The sequence below is a fragment of the Danio aesculapii genome, chromosome 7 (assembly GCF_903798145.1).
Source record: "Danio aesculapii chromosome 7, fDanAes4.1, whole genome shotgun sequence".
In the NCBI taxonomy this organism is placed as follows: domain Eukaryota; kingdom Metazoa; phylum Chordata; class Actinopteri; order Cypriniformes; family Danionidae; genus Danio; species Danio aesculapii.
In genome coordinates this window covers 48,929,244-48,950,008 of record NC_079441.1, presented here as the reverse complement: position 1 = coordinate 48,950,008, position 20,765 = coordinate 48,929,244, and the positions used below count along the sequence as shown (strand labels likewise).

General features: G+C 35.0%; 1 protein-coding gene across 1 annotated transcript in view; it reads right to left on the bottom strand.

Moving 5' to 3' along the window:
* Nucleotides 1-15,831: 15,831 nt before the first annotated feature.
* Nucleotides 15,832-20,765, bottom strand: part of pamr1a (peptidase domain containing associated with muscle regeneration 1a) — a 51,611-nt gene continuing 46,677 nt past the window's right edge. Inside the window, exons 11-12 of the mRNA XM_056462047.1 lie at nucleotides 19,246-19,607; nucleotides 15,832-16,823 (exon numbers count right to left, since the gene is read on the bottom strand). Of these exons, the coding sequence (XP_056318022.1) occupies nucleotides 16,245-16,823; nucleotides 19,246-19,607 (941 nt within the window). The 3' untranslated portion in view covers nucleotides 15,832-16,244. The remainder of the gene's footprint in view (nucleotides 16,824-19,245; nucleotides 19,608-20,765) is intronic.

The window sequence follows — 20,765 nt, the reverse complement described above, 5'->3', positions numbered from 1 at the left end:
TCTTGGCACTGGAGGACATCAGAAGTGAAGCAAACAGTAAACTATGTCAATATAGATGATCTACACTACCAGCTATGCTTGTGATTTCACACAAGCTTCTGTAAACCACCAAGTAAAATCATCCATTCATTGTCATCAATACAAACTGTTGTATGCCAGCACGTGTAACAAAAACATGTTTGTGTATGATGTGCTGCAGACACAACAACACTGAATGACAGTGCAGTTTTCATCTAACTGATGCAATCAATGTTCGTGAGCCAGAATGGAATGAAAATACACAGTTCCAGATACGCAAAATGGGAAAGAAAGATGTGTGTTTTCAGAGTTCAAGTTTGATATAAAGCAATAACCACAGTGATAGAAATCCAAAATATGATCTGTTGGAATTAAGAAGAATGTGAAGATAGTGTACAGATCACATCAGCAGGCCTGGGTTTACTGGGAATATCATGATATTGACTGCCTGCAATTTTATCTTCATCTTTTTTTTTTCGTCGTCCGACTGTATACCAACAGCAACAGGCGGTCATGCCATGTCACATGACACGAGAGTTGTTTAGCTTTAATGTGGCCTGGATTAAAAGGTTCTTAGAAGTCAGTCCTCTCTCCAGCAGAGATAACCTTGTTTGGTTACATAACCTATAGGCTTGCAGTAATTAAGCACATGCATGCAACATTGCAACTGAACGTTTAATCGTGCACACGTTAAACCAATTTATATGTGTTTTCTTACTATGGTGCAATGGGATTATCACTGGTAGATGCACCTCAAATTCTATTGTTTGGAAAGTAACTATTCAATAATCATTGTCTGCATGGAGACATGCAAATAGGAACTATCACAGTGCATCCAACAAAAGCAAAACCAGCAAATGGAATTAAAAGTATTTTGATGGTCCATTTGAGTATTAGTAGACTGTCTGCTTAATATCTGTTGATACTGCTCCCTTTAACAGACATTTAACTGACTATAAGACACTTTGCAAGTACATGTCAACTTACACTAACCCCAACCCAACAGTCTACTTATAATCTAATGAGAATTAGTTGGCATGTATAACTTAAATTCAACATACGGACCATCAAAATAAAGTGTGACCGAATTAAATAATGTTCTTTACTGTTAGTGTACAACGTGAACTCTATAGCTGGACTCAGGCTCATCTGAACAAGATTAAAAAGCTGAACCATGCCAAGCAAATCAAAGACTGTCTGATACACACAGTTAGAGCTCTAATGAGATGAAAGCCTGGCTATTGGTTCATTTTAGCCATTGGTGCACAGCAGTGATTGCGTTGCACAACAGTATGTAGGAAAATTAAGGTGTGTGAATGAATGTACACTGTACATTATATAACATCATGTAATGCGAAAAACAATTGACTGGGAGTCATTAGTTTTACTACAAGTACACAAATGGATTGCTAAGACAGTAAAATCGTCCTGTTCACACATGATAAATTGGAGCAGTTAATTTAGTTAATGTGTACACTGCATCTAAATAAACGAATGAATCGCATTAGCTGCTACAGTACATCAGCTCTTTCTCACTGACAGTCTGAGGTGAAGCCTAAAAAAAGAGGGTGTCTGCAGGTTATTTACAGATTAAGTACTGAAGATGAGTCTGTTTTAGGAATTCAGTATGCTTAGGGCAGATTAGGTGAAGAAATAATTAAAAATGTGTATATTATACAGGTATTTCAAAGGGATTTAAATATCCAATTTAGATTTTCTGCAAACACCTACAGTGTCACATAAATCTAAATGCAAAATAATAGCTTTTCCAGACTGAATGCAAACATAAAGCTTAATAAAAACCACCAGGTATTAAAGCTATTCAGATGCTGCAAAATAAAAAAGAACAACACTGGCAAGAGAAAGATCCTCTGAGGCTTTTACATCATCCGTCTTACCTTTTTTGTAGTGCAGATAATGAAAAGGAAGAGTTTCACAACAGTTTGCTAGACAGCCATGGGCTACACAAATGGCTCTGAGTGAAACAACTGTCAATCTGCAGTTTATCCAGCAGGGAATCTGGTAAAGGTCATTAGAAATGCCAATCAAAGGCTCCAGGAAGCAGGTTGACGGCAGTGCAATAAGTTGTCACTGTGATGCAATCAGCTTGCTTGCGAGATCAGTCAAACCAATGGACAGGAGATTCCATGCACAATCCTCGCTCTTTGAATTGATCTTATCCCACCATTAGTATTAGAGAAATGGGCGAAGAGGTGCTGCTAAGGGCTCCGTGGGGCAACAGGGAGGAGGAGTCCAGCGGCCAGATTATGTGTAAGTAGCGGCTAATATGCTTGAGACTCCTCGTCCTCTCTCTCATTGTTTCACCCCCTCCAACTCACTGCCCAGGTCTGATCTTCTCTAATGAGCTCTGAAATGAATGGAGGGAATCAAAGAGTGATGCGTGGTTGAAACTCACTCTCAAGCAAGATGTTTGGCTACATATATCCAGATCAAAAATATGTGATCGAGACCACAACTTTAATAATGCTACTTGTTAACTGCAAAAGTTAATTGGCTGTATGTGTAAAAACCTCCATAGGAAAAAAATGCCATCTGAAATTTTCATCTAAAATAGGCGATGTGTGTAGGTTCAGTCATTTCACTTTTATGGCAAATAATGCAATGTTCATTGCCTTTAAAGTGAAATAATTGAACGTAAACATATACAGTGGGATGTTTACAGTACACCGCAAGCAATATCCATACATTACCAGTTTTATTTTATATTATCCCTCATTTATTTATGCTTTTGAAATGCATTATGAGACCTTGATCTTTCCTCCAGGTTGAAAAGTTTGAAAAAGTGACTTTTATCAACATTAATAATAGTTTAAACTGAGATATTGTCTGGGTTGGTGTTGTACATTATGATACAAAACCTTGTAATAAACTGCCAGTACCTTTTTTAGTTTTTGGCACAAACGTATTTCCTCATTTATTATTTCTTATATATTATATTATATTATTTCAAACTACTAAAATGTCATTAAAAGTCACTTTGTCAAACTGTAGAGTTAAATTTTCAACATCAATTGTCGACAGAGCAGAGATCAAGGACCCATAATGCAATTCACAACAGTAAATAAACAGAAAACACCTAATATGTGAATTTTTAAATATGAAAACTGCTAAATAACAGATATTTATTTACACTTTACTCTTCAAAAATCAACTTAATAATCAATCTAATATAAACTCTTCAATAATCAGACTTTCAGGATGACATGAAGGTCTGGAGTTAACATGTAAGGAAAACACAATCCTGGCCTGTGATGACCTTTGAGTTGCGTGCTATGACAGAAATAGGCAGAGGTTTTTCATGACCTCTGAGCGCAGGCGCTATCAGATCTGTCTAATCAAATCAAACAATTACTAAAGCATGAGAACATAGGGCTTTCTTAGTGATTTTTAAGGCATATGATAACCATAAAGTGTTTCCACATTTCACATAAAGCGATAGTTCATCCAAAGATGAGTTTCTCGTCATTTATCTCAATTCACTTCTTCTAAAACTGCTGGAGCGTCTTTCATCTTCTAATTTTATATAATAAGATATTTAAAAGAATGTTGGAATCTGGTAGCTACTGACTTCCAGATTTTATTTTTTTATTTTTTGGTAACACTAGTTTAAGTACCAGTTTTTACTATTAGCTTATTAGTTGTGGATTGTTAAGATATTGGCTTTTTCTTAGTAGAGATTCTACATGATTTTATTATGAATTTGTAAACCCACCCAATACTTAAAACTAACTACTGCAACTGTTAATAAGCAGCAAATTATTAGTTTACTGAGCTAAAAGTCTTGATGGTTTGTTAATAGTACGAATACTATTAAATAAAATGTGGCTATATTTTTTTTCTACCATGGATGCCAATGGCTACTGATTTCCAACATTATTCATAATATCTGTAAGTTGTGTGTCTTGCATGCACACTGTTGTTTCAGCATTTGAGTGGAAAAATGTCAAGTGGTGATGGTAAATGTGGTAGTTGCAGTGAAGAAGACAGTTTCATTATTAACTTGATAGTCCAAAAAGTTCCTTCAGAATACACTACATAGTATTAATGGCAGAATATATATATATATATACAGTAACACTGCAAAAAACAACTTTAACCCATAGTTTAGGGAAGTTATAGTGTGAAATGTCAGCACATGAATAGCCAACATTTTGTATGAGCCTTGTGAATGTGTGGATAACCAAGGATTCTGTTTACTCTGAGTTTAGGAAAATCAATGTTTAACTATTTCAAGTGTTAAAAGTACTTAAAATGATAGTTTGATTGAATTTTGGGGGCATTTGTAAAGACTTTAATGACAAATAATAAATCCAGTTACACTGTAGTTTACACCAATTCTCACAGATAACTACTGGCTTACTACCTGACTATATTATTAAGATTTTGGCTGTTTTTTAGTACGTATAAATTATTTTCTTATTCTAAATCCCTAATCCTAACCAATAGCTCGACTACTACCGTACTAACTTAAAAGGCAGCAAATTAGTAGTTTATTGACCTAAAGGTATAAGTTAATGGTTTGTCGATAATGAAAATTGTACCTTAAAATAAAGTTTGAACATTGTTTTTGTTTCATTCAGTCTTGTGTTCATATTTTCACTATTGTTTTTTCTTCAAAGAACCATACATTTTGTTTCTAACATTACACTATATGAACTGAAGGCACAATAGACTCACATCATATTTTTTACACCTAGTTACTTGACAGCATTTCTTGTCAAGAAATACAAGTCCAGTTACAGGCAAACAAACAGTGCTTACGATATTGCACTTGTTTTATGATTGTATGAAGTAGGATGGCATTTAACAGTGTTGTGCTGTAGTGGTTTCCCATTGCTTAATGAAATATTTTCCCATTCTGTTTCAAGGACCAAGTTTTTTCTCTCTTGAGTTGAACATTAAAAATAGATTTTTAGCTGAAACCATTGTCCTTGGTCACTCATAAAAAGTCTCTTCAAGGATAAAAACAATAAACAAATACATGCGAAACCAAATGAATACCCGTGGGTCCTTATGAAACACTGAGATTTTATGAAGTGAAATAATCACACTCATCACTCATTCATTCATTTTCCTTAGGCTTAGTCTCTTATTTATCAGGGGTCGCCACAGCGGAATTAACCGACAACTTAATCAGCATAAGTTTTACATAGCGGATGCGCTTCCAGCCACAACACAGTACTGGGAAACACCTATACCCATTTGTATTCACACTCATACTACGACCAATTTAGTTAATCCGATTCACTTATACCGCATGTGTTTGGACTGTGGGGGAAACCGGAGTACCCGAAGGAGACCCATGCAAACACGGGGAGAACATGCAACCTTCTTGCTGTGAGGTGACAGTGCTAACCACAGAGCCACCATGCTGCCTGAAACTGAACATCAATTACAACATTTTGCATTAACATTATTAAAGATATTTCTTTAGTTTCACCTACATGTGTCTTTGTTTAAATCCCAACACATCAGCAGCCATTGAATTGCATTTTATGAATAACCAAGGACCATATTTAGTAAAAGAAAATAATAATAATAATAATAATAATAATAATAAAATAATAATAATAATAATAATAATAATAAATATATTTATGTTTTATTATTGTTTATTTATAAATGTTCTGAAAAAGCCTCTTCATCTAGAAATACATTGTGAATACATTCACAGCAAACTTTCATTTTTGGGTGAACTATTCATTTAACTGCATAATTTAATTACGTACGTACTCACCAATATTATAATATAAAAAAGGCATACACTGTAAAACCCAAAAAGTTAAGATAAGTCAAACCGTTTGAGGACACTTATCGCAACAAACCATTTAAGTTCAAAAACTAATCCTAATAAGTACTGTGAACTTAATCTATTTGAGTAAACGAAGCAATTTGAGTACAGTAAAACCCAATAAATGAAGAGAACTCAAACCAACTAATAAGTTAAGGCAACTCAAATCGTTTGAGTAAACCGATTGCTACAAACCATTTGAGTTAAAAACTAATCTATAAGAGTACTGTGAACTTACACCATTTAAGTTGAAGTAATGAGGTATTTAATTAACTCATTGCCTTTAACACAGAGTTCAAAACTCTTTTCAAATGAGTAGAATTAACTTTCGGTCAATTTTGAGTTAACTACACTCATTTCATTTGATGAAGTTGACTGTTGGGTTTTACAGTGCGAAAGTACAGTGCGAGGTAAGTGGTTCCAAACAATTTATTTGGGATGAAAGTTAAACATTACTAAATTTAATTTGTTTGTTTAAATTCAGCCCGTATAAATGTTGTTGTTTTTTTTTCATTCTTATTTTCAGCGTGAAAAGCCTGCTCTTTACTCACCAACATAAAAAAAATCCAGAATGACTAAATACAAAAGACAATAAAACCTTGCCCAACGTAACTGTTGCTGCTTTAATCTGTTTGCAGTGAATGTGCAGGTTAGGGGCTGTCCCACGCCAGTATGAACCCAGGTTTAGTGTTTAGCGTGGAGAGCCTGGATTGTGGCCACATGCAAGGAATGTGCAGAGGCACATGGTGTCACATCTGCTGTCTGCAGCCGCACACTCTCCAAGCTCAGCCACCTGACTCCAGTCTCCATGCTTAGCAGACAGGTGGCTATAATTAACTAATCTGTTCCAAACCTCTCTAATCCCTCATACATACACACACACATACACACACACACACACACATCTCAGGTGAAAATACTGCATGTACACAGACTGTCCCTATAGAAACTTACATGCTTGTGTTATGTTATACAGGTGAATGTGCATATAGTGCTTTTTTAGTGCAATGATTTTTTTATTAATGATAATAACCTTGAGGTTTTGCTGGTGACATGCAATCTGAAATAGACAGTTGAACATGATTAGCAAATGATCTATTTGCAAAATTGTGATATATTCTTGAATATGATTTTTGATGTGATCAAATGGAAGTAGTTAACAGTAAAAGTTAACCGCTATTGCTTCTGCAGTTCTCAAGGGTCACGCAGCCTGATTAAGTAACACAAGCATGTGGTGCATCGCATGTGTGCTGTCTGCGTGTCGTCCACCTGACGCCGATGTTTGACCTAGGGGATACAACAAAACATAAACAGCAATCATGCATTTTGATTCATGAGGGATGCAGTACATATGCACTTCTTAATTAACCCTTATATACAGTTGAAGTCAGAATTATTAGCTGCCCTTTAAATTTTTTTTTTTCACAGTATGATAATATTTTTTGTTCTGGAGAAAGTCTTATTTTTTATTTCAGATTTTTTAAATAATTTTTAAAAAACAACTTTAAGGTCAAAATAATTAGCGCATTTAAGCTATATTTTATTTATTAAATAAAAATATGTTTATATAAATAAATAAATAAATAAATAAATTAATTAATTAATTAATTAATATTTACTGTCATCATGGCAAAGATAAAATAAATCCAGCATTAGAAATGAGTTATTAAAGTTATTATGTTTAGAAATGTGTTGAGAAAATCTTCTCAAGCCCATGCCAGTTACAAAACAAACTCTTGGCATTCTTTCAGAAATGCAAATTTCTGTAGCTTGTGTTGATTATAGCTAAATGTTTCTTTTCTTAGAAGCTGTAAACACATTCAGAGTGACAGTGAATTGTTTTATAAATGTATGTACAATTAATAAATATGCAAATAAAATTTGAATCTTATTGTCTTTACAAAGTGAGATACCCCAAAATACTTAAATTGTGATTGCACTGCAACCGAATGGATGCTCTGACAGTGGTAGAAAAACATTTATTTATTTATTTATTTATTTATTTATTTATTTATTTATTTATTTATTTATTTATTTATTTATTTATTTATTTATTATTATTATTATTTTTTTTTTAAAAGATGTTTAAGTTAGGAGTAGATGCTTAAGCACATCAGAGCTAATTACTATATTTGAGTTACAGAAGAAAGTTATAGTAGATTAAAATAAATGTTGTTATCAAAAAGGTAGCTGAGAAAGATTATGCCTACGTTAACAGCTCAGGGGAAATAATCTGAAATAGTGGTATGTTGATTAGAAAAAGAAGATGCGTTATCTGACTTTTAAAACCCAACTCTGGTTTAGTACTAGTGGTATGTACCTATTTTTGTAAAACATTGCATCTGACTTTGTAGCATGACTCCTGGATTAAGGAACTAAACAAGAAATACATTTTAAAAGTAAAAAGAATCTACATCAGAATAATTAATGATACTGTTTCAGAACACATCAAGTAAAAACATGTAGAATTGATAAGCATTTAAAGTTTAAAGTGAGTTTATGTTTTGAAAAGGCACAACTCAGAATGTTTCCCAATACTGGGTTGCAGCTAAAAGAGCATCCACTACGTAAAACATATCCTGGATAATTTGGCGGTTCATTCCGCTGTGGCGACCCCTGATTAATAAACGGACTAAGCCGAAAATGAATGAATGAATAAACAACATAGAATGTTCAGGTTTAGACTAAATGTTGAAAAACTTCTAATAATTATTCTTAGTTAGCATAAAAGAGTATCATCGACATGCTGTTTAGAAACATTTCTGGTGTCCTGACATTTTATCCTAGCTGTCAGATTATGCTACCAACGCTGTATTTGAATGGTTCTGAAGTTGGGTTAGGGCGATATTACAGCTTCACATCACACTGCTCCACATTAAAATTTACACTGGCAGCAAATCTGATGGGTAGCATTTGGCGTCATCAAAATGTGCTACCTAGTTTTTGAATGGGAAGTAGGACAATCTGACAAAGTAGGACAAATCAACAGAACACCGGCCATTTGATCTTTATTTCCAAGTTGGTATAACAAAATGATCCCTATCACAACTACCAAACATATAGCTTTCTTATAGTCAGTGGCGTGTGTGTTGTTTCACACATCTTAGATGGTTTCAACTTATTCAGATGTGACTCAGATGTGAATCTCTGGACCGTTACTGGCTCGTAACTTATGGTCTCATTTACAAAAACGATCATTGCATGACAATATTAATAGCACTTATATGAATATCTCTTAAATGTATGTTAATTACAATCATATGATAAAGTGTTACCATCAATAACGTTTAAGATTTGGTATCAATCAAATTTTGACAGGTGGGGGATCATATGAACTACTTCTGTGATTAAAACTTCTGTGATTAAAACCTCAAAGTCAATGTCATTTTTCCTCAAGAGTAGACTGCATGCGTCTCCTTTTCTCATTCAGCAGTTTCAGAGGTGAGCTAATAATGGATGACGTAAACAGACAGGCCTGCACCAGCCTTCACAGCGTCAGTCAGGTTAGTGCTCAGTGTTGCTCACGCATCAGTGACAATAATTCACAAAGAAAATTACAAGATCAGTTCACATCACTGAACGAGTACCAGACGTGTTAAGATGAGCAGGAAGTTGTGGGAGTATGAGGATGTGCAGAGCTTGTTAACAGGACATGCCAGAAACTGATATTTTCTTTTTTCTTTTTGTGTTTCAGTTACACTCATGCACTTTTATTTCCTCTAATTTGCTGATTAAACACTTAAAATGTAGCCATACCAAGAAAATTCTTCTAGCACCTCTTAATTTGTAGGTGTGGTCCAGAGTGTCATTTTAAAGGGGTGGTCCAGAGTGTATTTTTAAGGCTTGGTTGTGTTTATAAGATGCAAAGCAATGTGTGCTAATGCTTCACTTGTAGAAAATCATGCTATTGTTTTCATATATTTTACTTTGATTATATACAGCTACTCAGCTAACATGAAAACGACTGTCATATTTCCTAGTTCCTCCGAAAGGCCCACCCTCAAGAGTCTCTGATTGGCCACCTAACATAATTTCATTCGCAGATCAGCTCTATGTCACCAGGAAAAGTGTCACACATCTTCAAGCACACGCTTTTGCGCTGTGTAAACACTGTCAGAGTAGCTGTTAGCCGTATCAGTTTGAGCCTTAATCAGACAGAAAATGACACAGAGGACACAGCTGAACCTCACGCCTGCTCTCTAAAATATGTATAACGCAGGTAAAGCGGCCAAATAGAGAGACAATGCAGCACTGGTGAAGATTGTGGCTGTTTACAGCGGTTTGACTTATAAATATAAATTTGAAACTAAATTGTTAGGCAAGCAGTGGCACAGTAGGTAGTGCTGTCGCCTCACAGCAAGAAGGTCACTGGTTCGAGTCTTGGCTGGGTCAGTTGGCGTTTCTGTGTGGGGTTTGCACGTACTCCCTGTGTTCACGTGGGTTTGCTCCGGTTTCCCCCACAGTCCAACGACATGCGGTACAGGTGAATTGGAAAGCTAAATTGTCCGTAGTGTATGAGTGTGAGTGAGTGTGTACGGATGTTTCCCAGAGATGGGTTGCGGCAGGAAGGGCATCTGCTGTGTAAAACATGTGCTGGATAAGTTGGCGGTTCATTCTGCTGTGGCAACCCCGGATTAATAAAGGGACTAAGCTGAAAAGAAAATGAATGAATGAACTAAATTGTTAGCAGTGGCAAACAGCATTTCCCAATGTTTACATTCTTGTTTATGTCCTCGCTACAACTTACCGTTAATGCTAGACAATGTGCATCAAATAGGTTTTAAAACAATTTTAATGAATTTAAAAAACAATAACAACAATTAAAACACGTTTAACAAATAAAAACACAGGTTGTTTTGGCCGAATCCAGCACTGAACTGGGAGAGATTCTCGAAACTGTCCTTTGTCAAATGCTAGCTATACATTTTTTATAATTCTCTGTATTGTATATAAAATTAAATTGTTAGCACTTCTCTCTTTGTGCCGTGTCCTTTGGAAGCCCAAATACAGAAAGAGGCTCTCTGGGAAAAGCATTTGGATGGCATTTTAGCTTTCTCTGCTACATTACATCATTACAGCACCTCTGGCCACGCCCCTTTGCTGTGGGGTGTATGCGCGTGGTGAATGCGCATAACCTGAAGCGTTTGTGATCTCACTAGCCCGGATGTATTTATTTGTAGTCCCCAAACTTCGTTCGCTGTAGACTTTGCCAAGCTAACTGTAAAAGCTAATCTCTTCCTTTGTATTGAACTTTGAGCATAGCACATTCAGAGATGTTTATGTTCACACAGCAACATTACACATGAACTAAAGTTTAAAATATGATATCATAGTGGACCACCCTTTTAAAGTTGAAATGAAACAGATGTAGTGGCAGATCTTTTCTTTTGTATACTGTAATTTTATATTCTTAACTGATCATCAAAAGAGAAAAGTGTATGCTATATTACTTAATTAATATTAATATCCGGGCGTTGCACAAAATTAATGCAAGATTAAAGTCACTTGTTAAAGGGTGGGGATTAATTGGACTAATTATGCCCCAGAAAAATAATACACACAAAATGGATAGATTTGGATAGATTATATTCTATATCTAGAATATATATATATATATATATATATATATATATATATATATATATATATATATATATATATATATATATATATATATATATATTGCAACAAGCTAAAAGGTGAATAAAAATTGATGCCTAAAATGGAACAAGGTGAGCAGTTATAGCACCTATATCAGGAGTGTCAAACTCAGTTCCTAGAGGGCCGCAGCCCTGCACAGTTTAGTTCCAACCCTACTTCATCACACTTACCTGTAGGTTTCAAACAAGCCTGAAGGACTCAATTATTTTGATCAGGTGTGTTTAATTATGGTTTGAACTGAATTGTGAAGAGCTGTAGCCCTCCAGGAACTGAGTTTGACACTGCTGCCCTAAATTTTAGACTTTTAATCTACAAATGAATGGTAAATTATTATTAAGATAAATTGCTGGTATTTATAAAATAATTACATTCACAGTATTTCAATGCTTGTAATAAACTGTGTGTAATTTGTGAATACTCCTTAAAATGTACACTGTAAAAAATGCTGGGTTCAACACAATTGATTTGTGTTCAGACAACATGAAGGAATTAAGCTCACTTATTAGTTCTTACAAATTTAAGTGGACAAATTTTAGCATTTAAAAACAAAAGTCCTAAAAAAACTCAAGAATTGTGTTGTTGCAGCTTATTTTATATAAGTGGTTTGAACAAAAAGCAAACATCATTTTTCAGTGTATTAATTCCACAAAAGTACAAAGAAAATCAACCCAGCCTCATTCTGATTACGTTTGTTGCAGTTTTTGTTTTTGCGAATCCACTAGGCTGCTGTGTACGCTCACGAGTGCCATTTGAGCCTGCTGTTTTCTCATAAAATCCACCAGAGGCCGCTGTCGACTGACTGACTGACTGATCCACTGACCCTGATCGAGGACCCTCCTCCTTCCCTACACCCAACCAATAGTGTTATCAAGAACACCAATTGACCCATCCACCCACTTCCCTAAACCCAATCTCATTGTTTTCAAAAGCAAACCAGAAAAAGAAAAGCCCTCAGACTTGTTTATTTTATTTTTTGGCTTCTGTTTTTATCTTACCTGGTTTCTGGAACTGTTCTTTGCCAGATTCAAACACCGTCATCCTGGTCACCTCCTCTCTGCATCTCAAGGCCGCCAACGTACATGGCGAGCAAACTGGTAACAGCGGGAAAGCTGTCCATACGGAGGTAATCAGTCAGCTGATAAGCGTGAAAAGGAATGGCGTCAAATCGTCGCATAGCGTTCCTCACCTCAACTGTCATCTTAACTGCAATATTTAATTATATGGAAATTAAAGACTTTAAATGATTATATACATAGTAATTATATATAAAAACACATATGGGTAGGTTTTTGCAGTATTAGTGGACAAATTGTTGAGTGTAAATTACTTGTCGTTCATATGAGTTATTTATTTTCAGTGTTCTTACCTTAAGGCCATACTTATATTCATTCATTTTCCTTCGGCTTAGTCCCTTTATTCATCAGGGGTCACCACAGCGGAATGAACTGCCAATTATCCAGCATATGTTTTACACAGCAGATGTCCTTCCAGCTGCAATCCAGTACTGGGAAACATCCATACATACTCATACACTACAGCCAATTTAGTTTCTTCAATTCACCTTTAGCGCATGTGTTTGGATTGCGGGGGAAACCGGAGCACCCGGAGGAAACCCACGCCAACACGGGGAGAACATGCAAACTCCACACAGAAATGCCAACTGACCGAGCCTGGACTCAAACCAGTGACCTTCTTCCTGTAAGGCGACAATGCTAACCACTGGCCACTGTGCTGCCCACCATACTTATATTCATTATTATTTTTTAGGATTGTACTGAATCCACTCTCACAACCTCCCACAATGCAATAGTAAAGCTTAGTCAGCATTTATAAATTCTGCATTGTGCGTACTCACAGAGAGGAACGTTTAAACATGATCACGCTTTCACAATTCTCCGCAAATACACTTAAAGACTGTTTGCAGGGCATGAGTCAACTAAGTACATAAACGCACGAAGGATAAAGACTTTCAAGTCAAATCTTTGGATCAAGCAAAATGGCACTCTTGTTGTTTCTCAGACTGGAGGAGAGGGAAAAAAGTTAGATAAACAGACAAACCTAGATACCATAGACATAAACATAGCGCTCTGCCTGGACTTGCCCAACTTCAAAAGAAACACAGCACCATTCCCTTTCACTATTAACATCCAACAGATTCTGTGCATACATAACACGCACACAAACGCCCGCGCGCACACACACAAGCAGCCACATGCACAGGCATAAGGTCAGGATCCTACCCTGCAGGTTATAGGTAGTAACAGATTAACAAGCTTCTACATCCTCTATTTTCAGATGCACAACATCACAGGATAGCGTGTAAAAACAGACCTATTCTCGACATCCCTGTAACATGATGCTACACTTCTGTGTTGTCAACAAAATGATACTCCAAATGCAAAAACGGAACCATTTTTAGAGTGTAATGAATATGTAATTTGTTTGTACTCTTTAACCTTTATTTAAACGTCAAAAGTACAATATTTTTAGTACGATTACTGACAAATGTTATTTCAAAGACTTTTTTTAACAGAGATTTTATTTCAAAAGCTTGAAAACACTCCATAAAACATTTCACACAGTGTTAACAGTGTCATATCAACTTCCCTTTTACTTACAATGTTTATTTGTTTGGGAATTAAAGATCCTAATAGGGTATATGCAGAAGCATGCAGAAGAACTTTTAATTTTGCAGTAACCCAGGTCAAACGTTTGTTTGCAGTTACAAAATCAGCATGTTTAGGGTCTGTTTTCTTTAAAAATCAATGATCTCAACAGCCTGATTGATATACGACATAAATTGGGTCTCAGATTGTACAAGAAGCACTTCATTAAATACAATTTTACCTGCGCCATGTCTTTAAACATGAACATTTATTTAACTCCACTATTTTCAATAGCAGTTCTGCCCTCGCGTGCTGATCCTGATGGATGTGTGCGTGTAAACAGCTTTTCATTTCGCTTTACGCTTGAACAGCTAAATAAATGCTGAAGTCTATTTAACTGATTGTATTTTAAGTATATTACAACATTGATGCTGTAGAAGGAGCCGTATACAATTGAAAAAAGTCACATTGACCATTCACTGGAAGTTTATCGGTATGGGAAGAAACACTATTTATAAAGTATAAAAAGACCTAATTGCTTGAAATAAGTCTTGATCTGCTCAATCGTCTGATGGACTATACACTCTTAATCCTTTTTAAGAAAAAACAGACACTCTAAGAAACAGTTTTTTTTTCTTTGAGGAATTTCTTTGGTAAAATTGTGACACAAATTGTGAAATCCGGACATCACACTGAGCAACTTTTCAGTTTTTTGTTTTAACCTATTTACATAAAATCAGTTATAGAGGTTACAAGAGTTTAAAGTCTTAAAGAAGCTTTTTAAAAGTCTTAATAAAGTCTCATTGAAGCTTTATCAATTCATATTATTAATTGAAAATGATGTTTTAATATATTTACATCTGGACATTAACAAAATAGATTGGTCTTTACTTAATATTAATTTTTGACCCATACAATGTACTTTTGGTTTCAAAACCAGGGCCATGCACACAAACAAATGTGGGAATAATTCTTTAACTGCCTGCTCTGCCAAATGGTTGACCATATTTTGGCTGTTTTAAGTATTGGTTTACACATACAGCATTGTTGCTTTATAAAAAAAAATCAAGCAAACATAATCCTTTTGCACTACTACACTTGATTTTGGTTTTATTGTAAAAAAAACAACAACAAAAAACATGTTAAATGAGAATCTGAAATATTTTATGGCATACTTCAAAAAACAAAGATGATTTAGTATTCAAAATGTTTTAATTTGATTATATATTTAAAATAAATTGGGCTTACACTTTATATTTTCAGATTTTTTATAGTATATGTATTAAATCCAGTACTTTTAACATAAACCGACATATCTACCATTTGGTAGAGGTTGATATTTGAGAAATGATGGGATGTGTTGAAATAAAATGCATTAAGTGTGTTGACCAGTGGAGACTCCTAAGATTAGGAGTTAAGAAATTCAATCCAATTGATTTTTTCTCGATGGGTCAGTAAAAGGGATAAGCGTAAGTATACCAAAGCAGAAATTAACATTTTGTAAAACATACAGTACCTATATATCAACCTTTCATCTTAACAGCATTAAATCCCATGGTGTGATGTAATGGTCAACTCTAGGAGGGTTACTGGTTTGATCCTTTGAGCCGTGAGCTAAACCAGTGTGTACTTATTTATGCAGGGCACTCAGATCTAGCAGGCCCTATAGAACCATCATGCGCTTTAATCTTTAGACAAAAATAAAAACAAGAACTGCTGGACAAAAACAGCTAATTCAACGCTACGCTTGTCAAAATTCCTTTAATTGAGATAACTCTGCATGATAAATACACTGTCCCAGAGCTGCACTAAAGACAAGTGTATATACATGTATATTGATTGTGGTAAACGTATGAGAAAACTGTCTTGTGAAACATCTTGAAGAGAGACCAAGAAATACAAGCTAAGGCCTGCAAGCGCAATGACTGATCTCACATGGAACGCTTCCTGTTCACTTCACCGTGCATAAACATATCCTCACACACACACGCAAAGATGTCAACCTGTTGTGAAATCCAAGTCTGCCACTTTCTCTTATTAATGATCACACCTTTATATCCTTTAATGTGCAGTATCATGCTATTTCTCATTCAAAACAGCAAAAGCTGGACCCAAAAATGATGTTCAGTCAAAATAATAAGTGATCTCTACGTAATATTCCTCTCAATCCAGTTCTTGAAGCTGCCAACTCGTGTGTAGACAGTGTACAAATCAGGATCGCATCCCTGAAGATCATATCCGAAGCTCACTAACCCAAGCAGTTCCCAAGAATGATGGGAATCAGAGTCGTTTGCTTTGCTAGAGTCAATAACCTGTGAATTTAAAGTAATTTTAGATTCGTCTGAGGGTGAAAGAACAATCCCTCCAGTTTCAGAAGGGCAGATCATAGACGAACTAAGCGGATGTTGGCGTCCACATAACATGTTGTCAGTCATACTAACTGTGAGGCCGTGTTTGCCAAATTGCCTTTCACACTTCACCACATCAGCCAATTCAATCTGTCCGGTCCGGGCCGCCTCAGAGTCTCTCATCAGCCCGTGCTGGTCTGCTATGGGCCACCCGCTGAGGAAGGCCTGTGTTGCGGTGACTTCTCCACCCTGCAGACGGGGCAGGCAAACGGGGGATATGTACTCGCTGATTCGAGCTTTGTCAGCCAGCTTCAGCAAGGCCACATCAGAGTCTAAGACGTGCGGATCATAGTTTGGATGGATCAAGATCTGAGCAATCTGTGGGGGAAGAGAGATGATGAAAAGACTTGAAGTAAAAGAGGCCGTTCACTCTGAGAGGCCAATAATCCTCTACAGGCGAGCTGGCCAAGCCTAATCATAGATTATCGATAAGAATGCAACTCTAGTTTTAATGTGTATATTTAGGCTCCCGTCTCCTCTGTATGGCTTTGGGACTTCCAAGAACTTTCCAGAGTTGTAAAATATGGTAGTGCTGCTGGATTTTTGGAAATGTACTATTAACGTCAGGAGCTATTTGTTGATGTAGACTTAAATAGAGCAAGCAAGTTATTTACGTTACTTACAAATAGATTGATAAATTAATTAAATAAGTCATGTTTTTATTCCTTCTCCTTCCCCTGGGGTGGTAGAGTGTTGAAACTCCTGATTTACTCCCATGCTTATTGATCATTAAGGAATGAGGTATATAAATGCTCAGATTCTTGTTTTGGTTAACACTTTCTTATACATAGTTTCTTGAGTTGCAGGAGTTTAGCTTTTTATTATATTTTTGATTTTGGTTCAGTGGTTAGCACTGTCGCCTCGCAGCAAGAAGGTTGCTGGTTCGAGCCTCAGCTGGGTCAGTTGGCAGTTCTGTGTGGAGTTTGCATGTTCTCCCCATGTTCGCATGGGTTTCCTCTGGGTGCTCCGGTTTCCCCCACATTCCAAAGACATGGGCTATACGTGAATTCAGGGGCGCTGCTGGCCAGTACAGGCACTGTCATAGGACAAAAGTAAAAATGGAGAATGGGGGTATGTAAGGAGAATGGGGTTTGGGTCTCCCGGCCAAAAACGGAGAATGGGGGTGGTGCTGGGATTTAGTCGCTGACGAAAGTAAAGACTGGGGGGGAGGGGGTGGGGGTGTTGTTGTGGAAGAAAGTGAAGTAAAAAAGGGAGGGGGGGGGGGGGGGGGGGAGGGGGTAATTGGGAGAGGGTCTACTGGGCCCCTAATAGTATCTCTGGCGGCCCCAAAATGGCTAGGGCCCTTAGAATCATCCTAACTTTTCCCTCACTAGTGGCGCCCCTTGGTGAATTGATGAACTAAGTTGGCTGTAGTGTGGATGCGAGAGGGAATGGGTGTTTCCCAGTGATGGGTTGCAGCTGGAAGGGCATCCGCTGCGTAAAACATATGCTGGATAAGTCCCTGTCTGTTTTTAAATCTAGGTTAAAAACTTATCTCTTTGATTTGGCATTTTATCAGTGAAAAGTGTCTGTTTTAGCAATAATTTTATAATTTTATATATACATTTGTTTTTTATCTGTTTTGATTTGTACTGTGCAGCACATTGGTCAACCTCTGGTTGTATTAAATAGTGCTATAGAAATAAAATTGACATTGACATTGACATTGACAAGTTGGAGGTTCATTCTGCTGTGGCGACCCCTGATTAATAAAGGGACTAAGCCGAAAAAGAAAATGAATTAATTAATTTTTGATTTTCTTACTTTTGTTCTCTTTATTCATGCACACTATAATACGTGGCAGAATTCACTTTATTTTTTATTGCCCTATACAAATTTCTGTTGCAAAACAAATCCATTATATCAACCTGCATCCTCATCCTTTTTGCTTGTCATTTTGACATGATATTTAAAGAAAGAGGAGGCAGACCTTGTGACTTTTATTATACTTCCATTTGGAACACTAATCAAACAAACAAACACATGATTGGATAATATTAGTTTTTTTGTTAAAAAATATATAAAATACATAAACATAAATGAGGATTTAATTTTTCATTTCATATTGGAGTTGATCATGGTTATTGGAGTTTGAAACTTTTATATTTTAATTATTCATTGATTCATTTTCTTTTGGCTTAGTCTCTTTATTCATCAGGAGTCAAAAACCACCAACTTATCCAGCATATGTTTTACACAGCAGATGCCCTTCCATCTGCAACCCAGTACTGGGAAATAACCATACACACTCATTCACACACAAACACTATGGCCAATTTAGCTTATTCAATTTATTATTCAGTTTCAATTTAACCAATTTAGTTTATTCCTGAACACAGGGGGAACATGCAAACTCCACACAGAAACCCCAAATAACCCAGCTGGGGCTTGAAATACAGACCATCTTGCTGTGAGTTTTTGTGTGTCTTTTTTTCATCAGTGAAACTCAATGACCATTATCTGTTTGTTTACAGTAAAGCAATGTCTGAAATTTGTCTGAGATATAAAATAATATTCACCATAAATAATTAAAGAAACAACTATATAGTTACACAAATAATACAGAACAACTCATATACTGACTTAAAATATGGGTCCTCGTCTGGGATTAAACACCAGCTTTTACCCAACAAAAGTTCTCATTTATTTTATTTGTTTTAAAGCACTTAAGGCTATAACAACTAGTTACTTAGAACGACTGATGTGCTTCTGCAAGACATACAAGCCTGACTGCTCTTACCTGTATGTGCTGTAGTCTCTTGTTGTCTCTCAGGTCACTGAGGTGATGTTTTCCCATCACTATATTTAAGTGATCTGCACTATGCGCTTCAGTCTGTCCAGATTTTGCCACACAATGAGCTGTCACTACAACCCAGTGCTGGGTCACCAGAGCACCGCTGCACACCAGCTGCCATCTTGGGGCATTCTTATGTCCATCTTCCTTTTCCTCCTCTTCCTCATCTACAGCAAACGTATCTCCCCGTCTTTTAGTCCTTGCCATAAAAGGACTAGCATTATACAGACGGGTGTAAATGGCTGCATGCCATGGCCAGTGAATCTCTGTCAAATTTTGGGGACTGGCAGGTGGCAATTTACCGCATGCTGGAAGAGAATGAATGCCAGCATGAGTTCAGGCATTTGTTTCTAATCATATCAGAGTGCCAACTTTGGTATAAAATAACATAATTTTAAATACTGTAAAAATATAAATATATTATATTGTTATTATTCATTATACATTTTAATAAATAATAATTTATAAAATATTTAAAAAACTATTATTATTAATTCATAAAACGCATAACAAATAATAACAATGTACTATTTATACATTTATGCTATTTAAAATTATTATATTTTATTATTTATTATAAATGTTATGAAATAACAATAATAATTATAATTATTTAAATGTATTTATAATTAAAAAATATTATCAGTATTATTATTATTATTAATAATAACAATAATAATAATAAAATAATCAAGATATTTACAACAGAGAAAGTTTATTATTGTACAATTGTATTAAACACACACACACACACGCATATATATATATATATATATATATATATATATATATATATATATATATATATATATATATATATATATATATATATATATATATATATATATATATATATATATATAATTATCTTTATCTTTATTAATTTTTTCATATTCTAAACAGATTAAGTTTATTACCTTATTACAATTATTATTATTATTATTATTATTATTATTATTATTATTATTATTATTAATAACAATCCAAATATTTATAACAGAGACAGTTTATAATTGTATTAGTAGTAGTAGTAGTAGTAATAGTATGATTTATATTATTTTAATATATTATTTTTATATTTATATATATATATATATATATATATATATATATATATATATATATATATATATATATATATATATATATATATATATATATATATATATATATATTGTTAATGTAAATAATCAGCATTAATAATAATAATCATTATCTTATTCAATATCATATTCTTAACAGTAGAAGTTTATTATTTTTCATTTATATTATTATTATTATTATTATTATTATTATTACAAAATAAACATAAAAAAAATATATATTTTTTTTTTTAAGTATGTGTTGTTGATTATTGACAAAAAAAATTCTTCTGCTTTGTAATCCCACATGAGCCAGAGTTGCTAAAACATATTTGTGAACAGAAAAGCCACAAGACGCTGTACATGTGATGTTGCTTCCCCCAC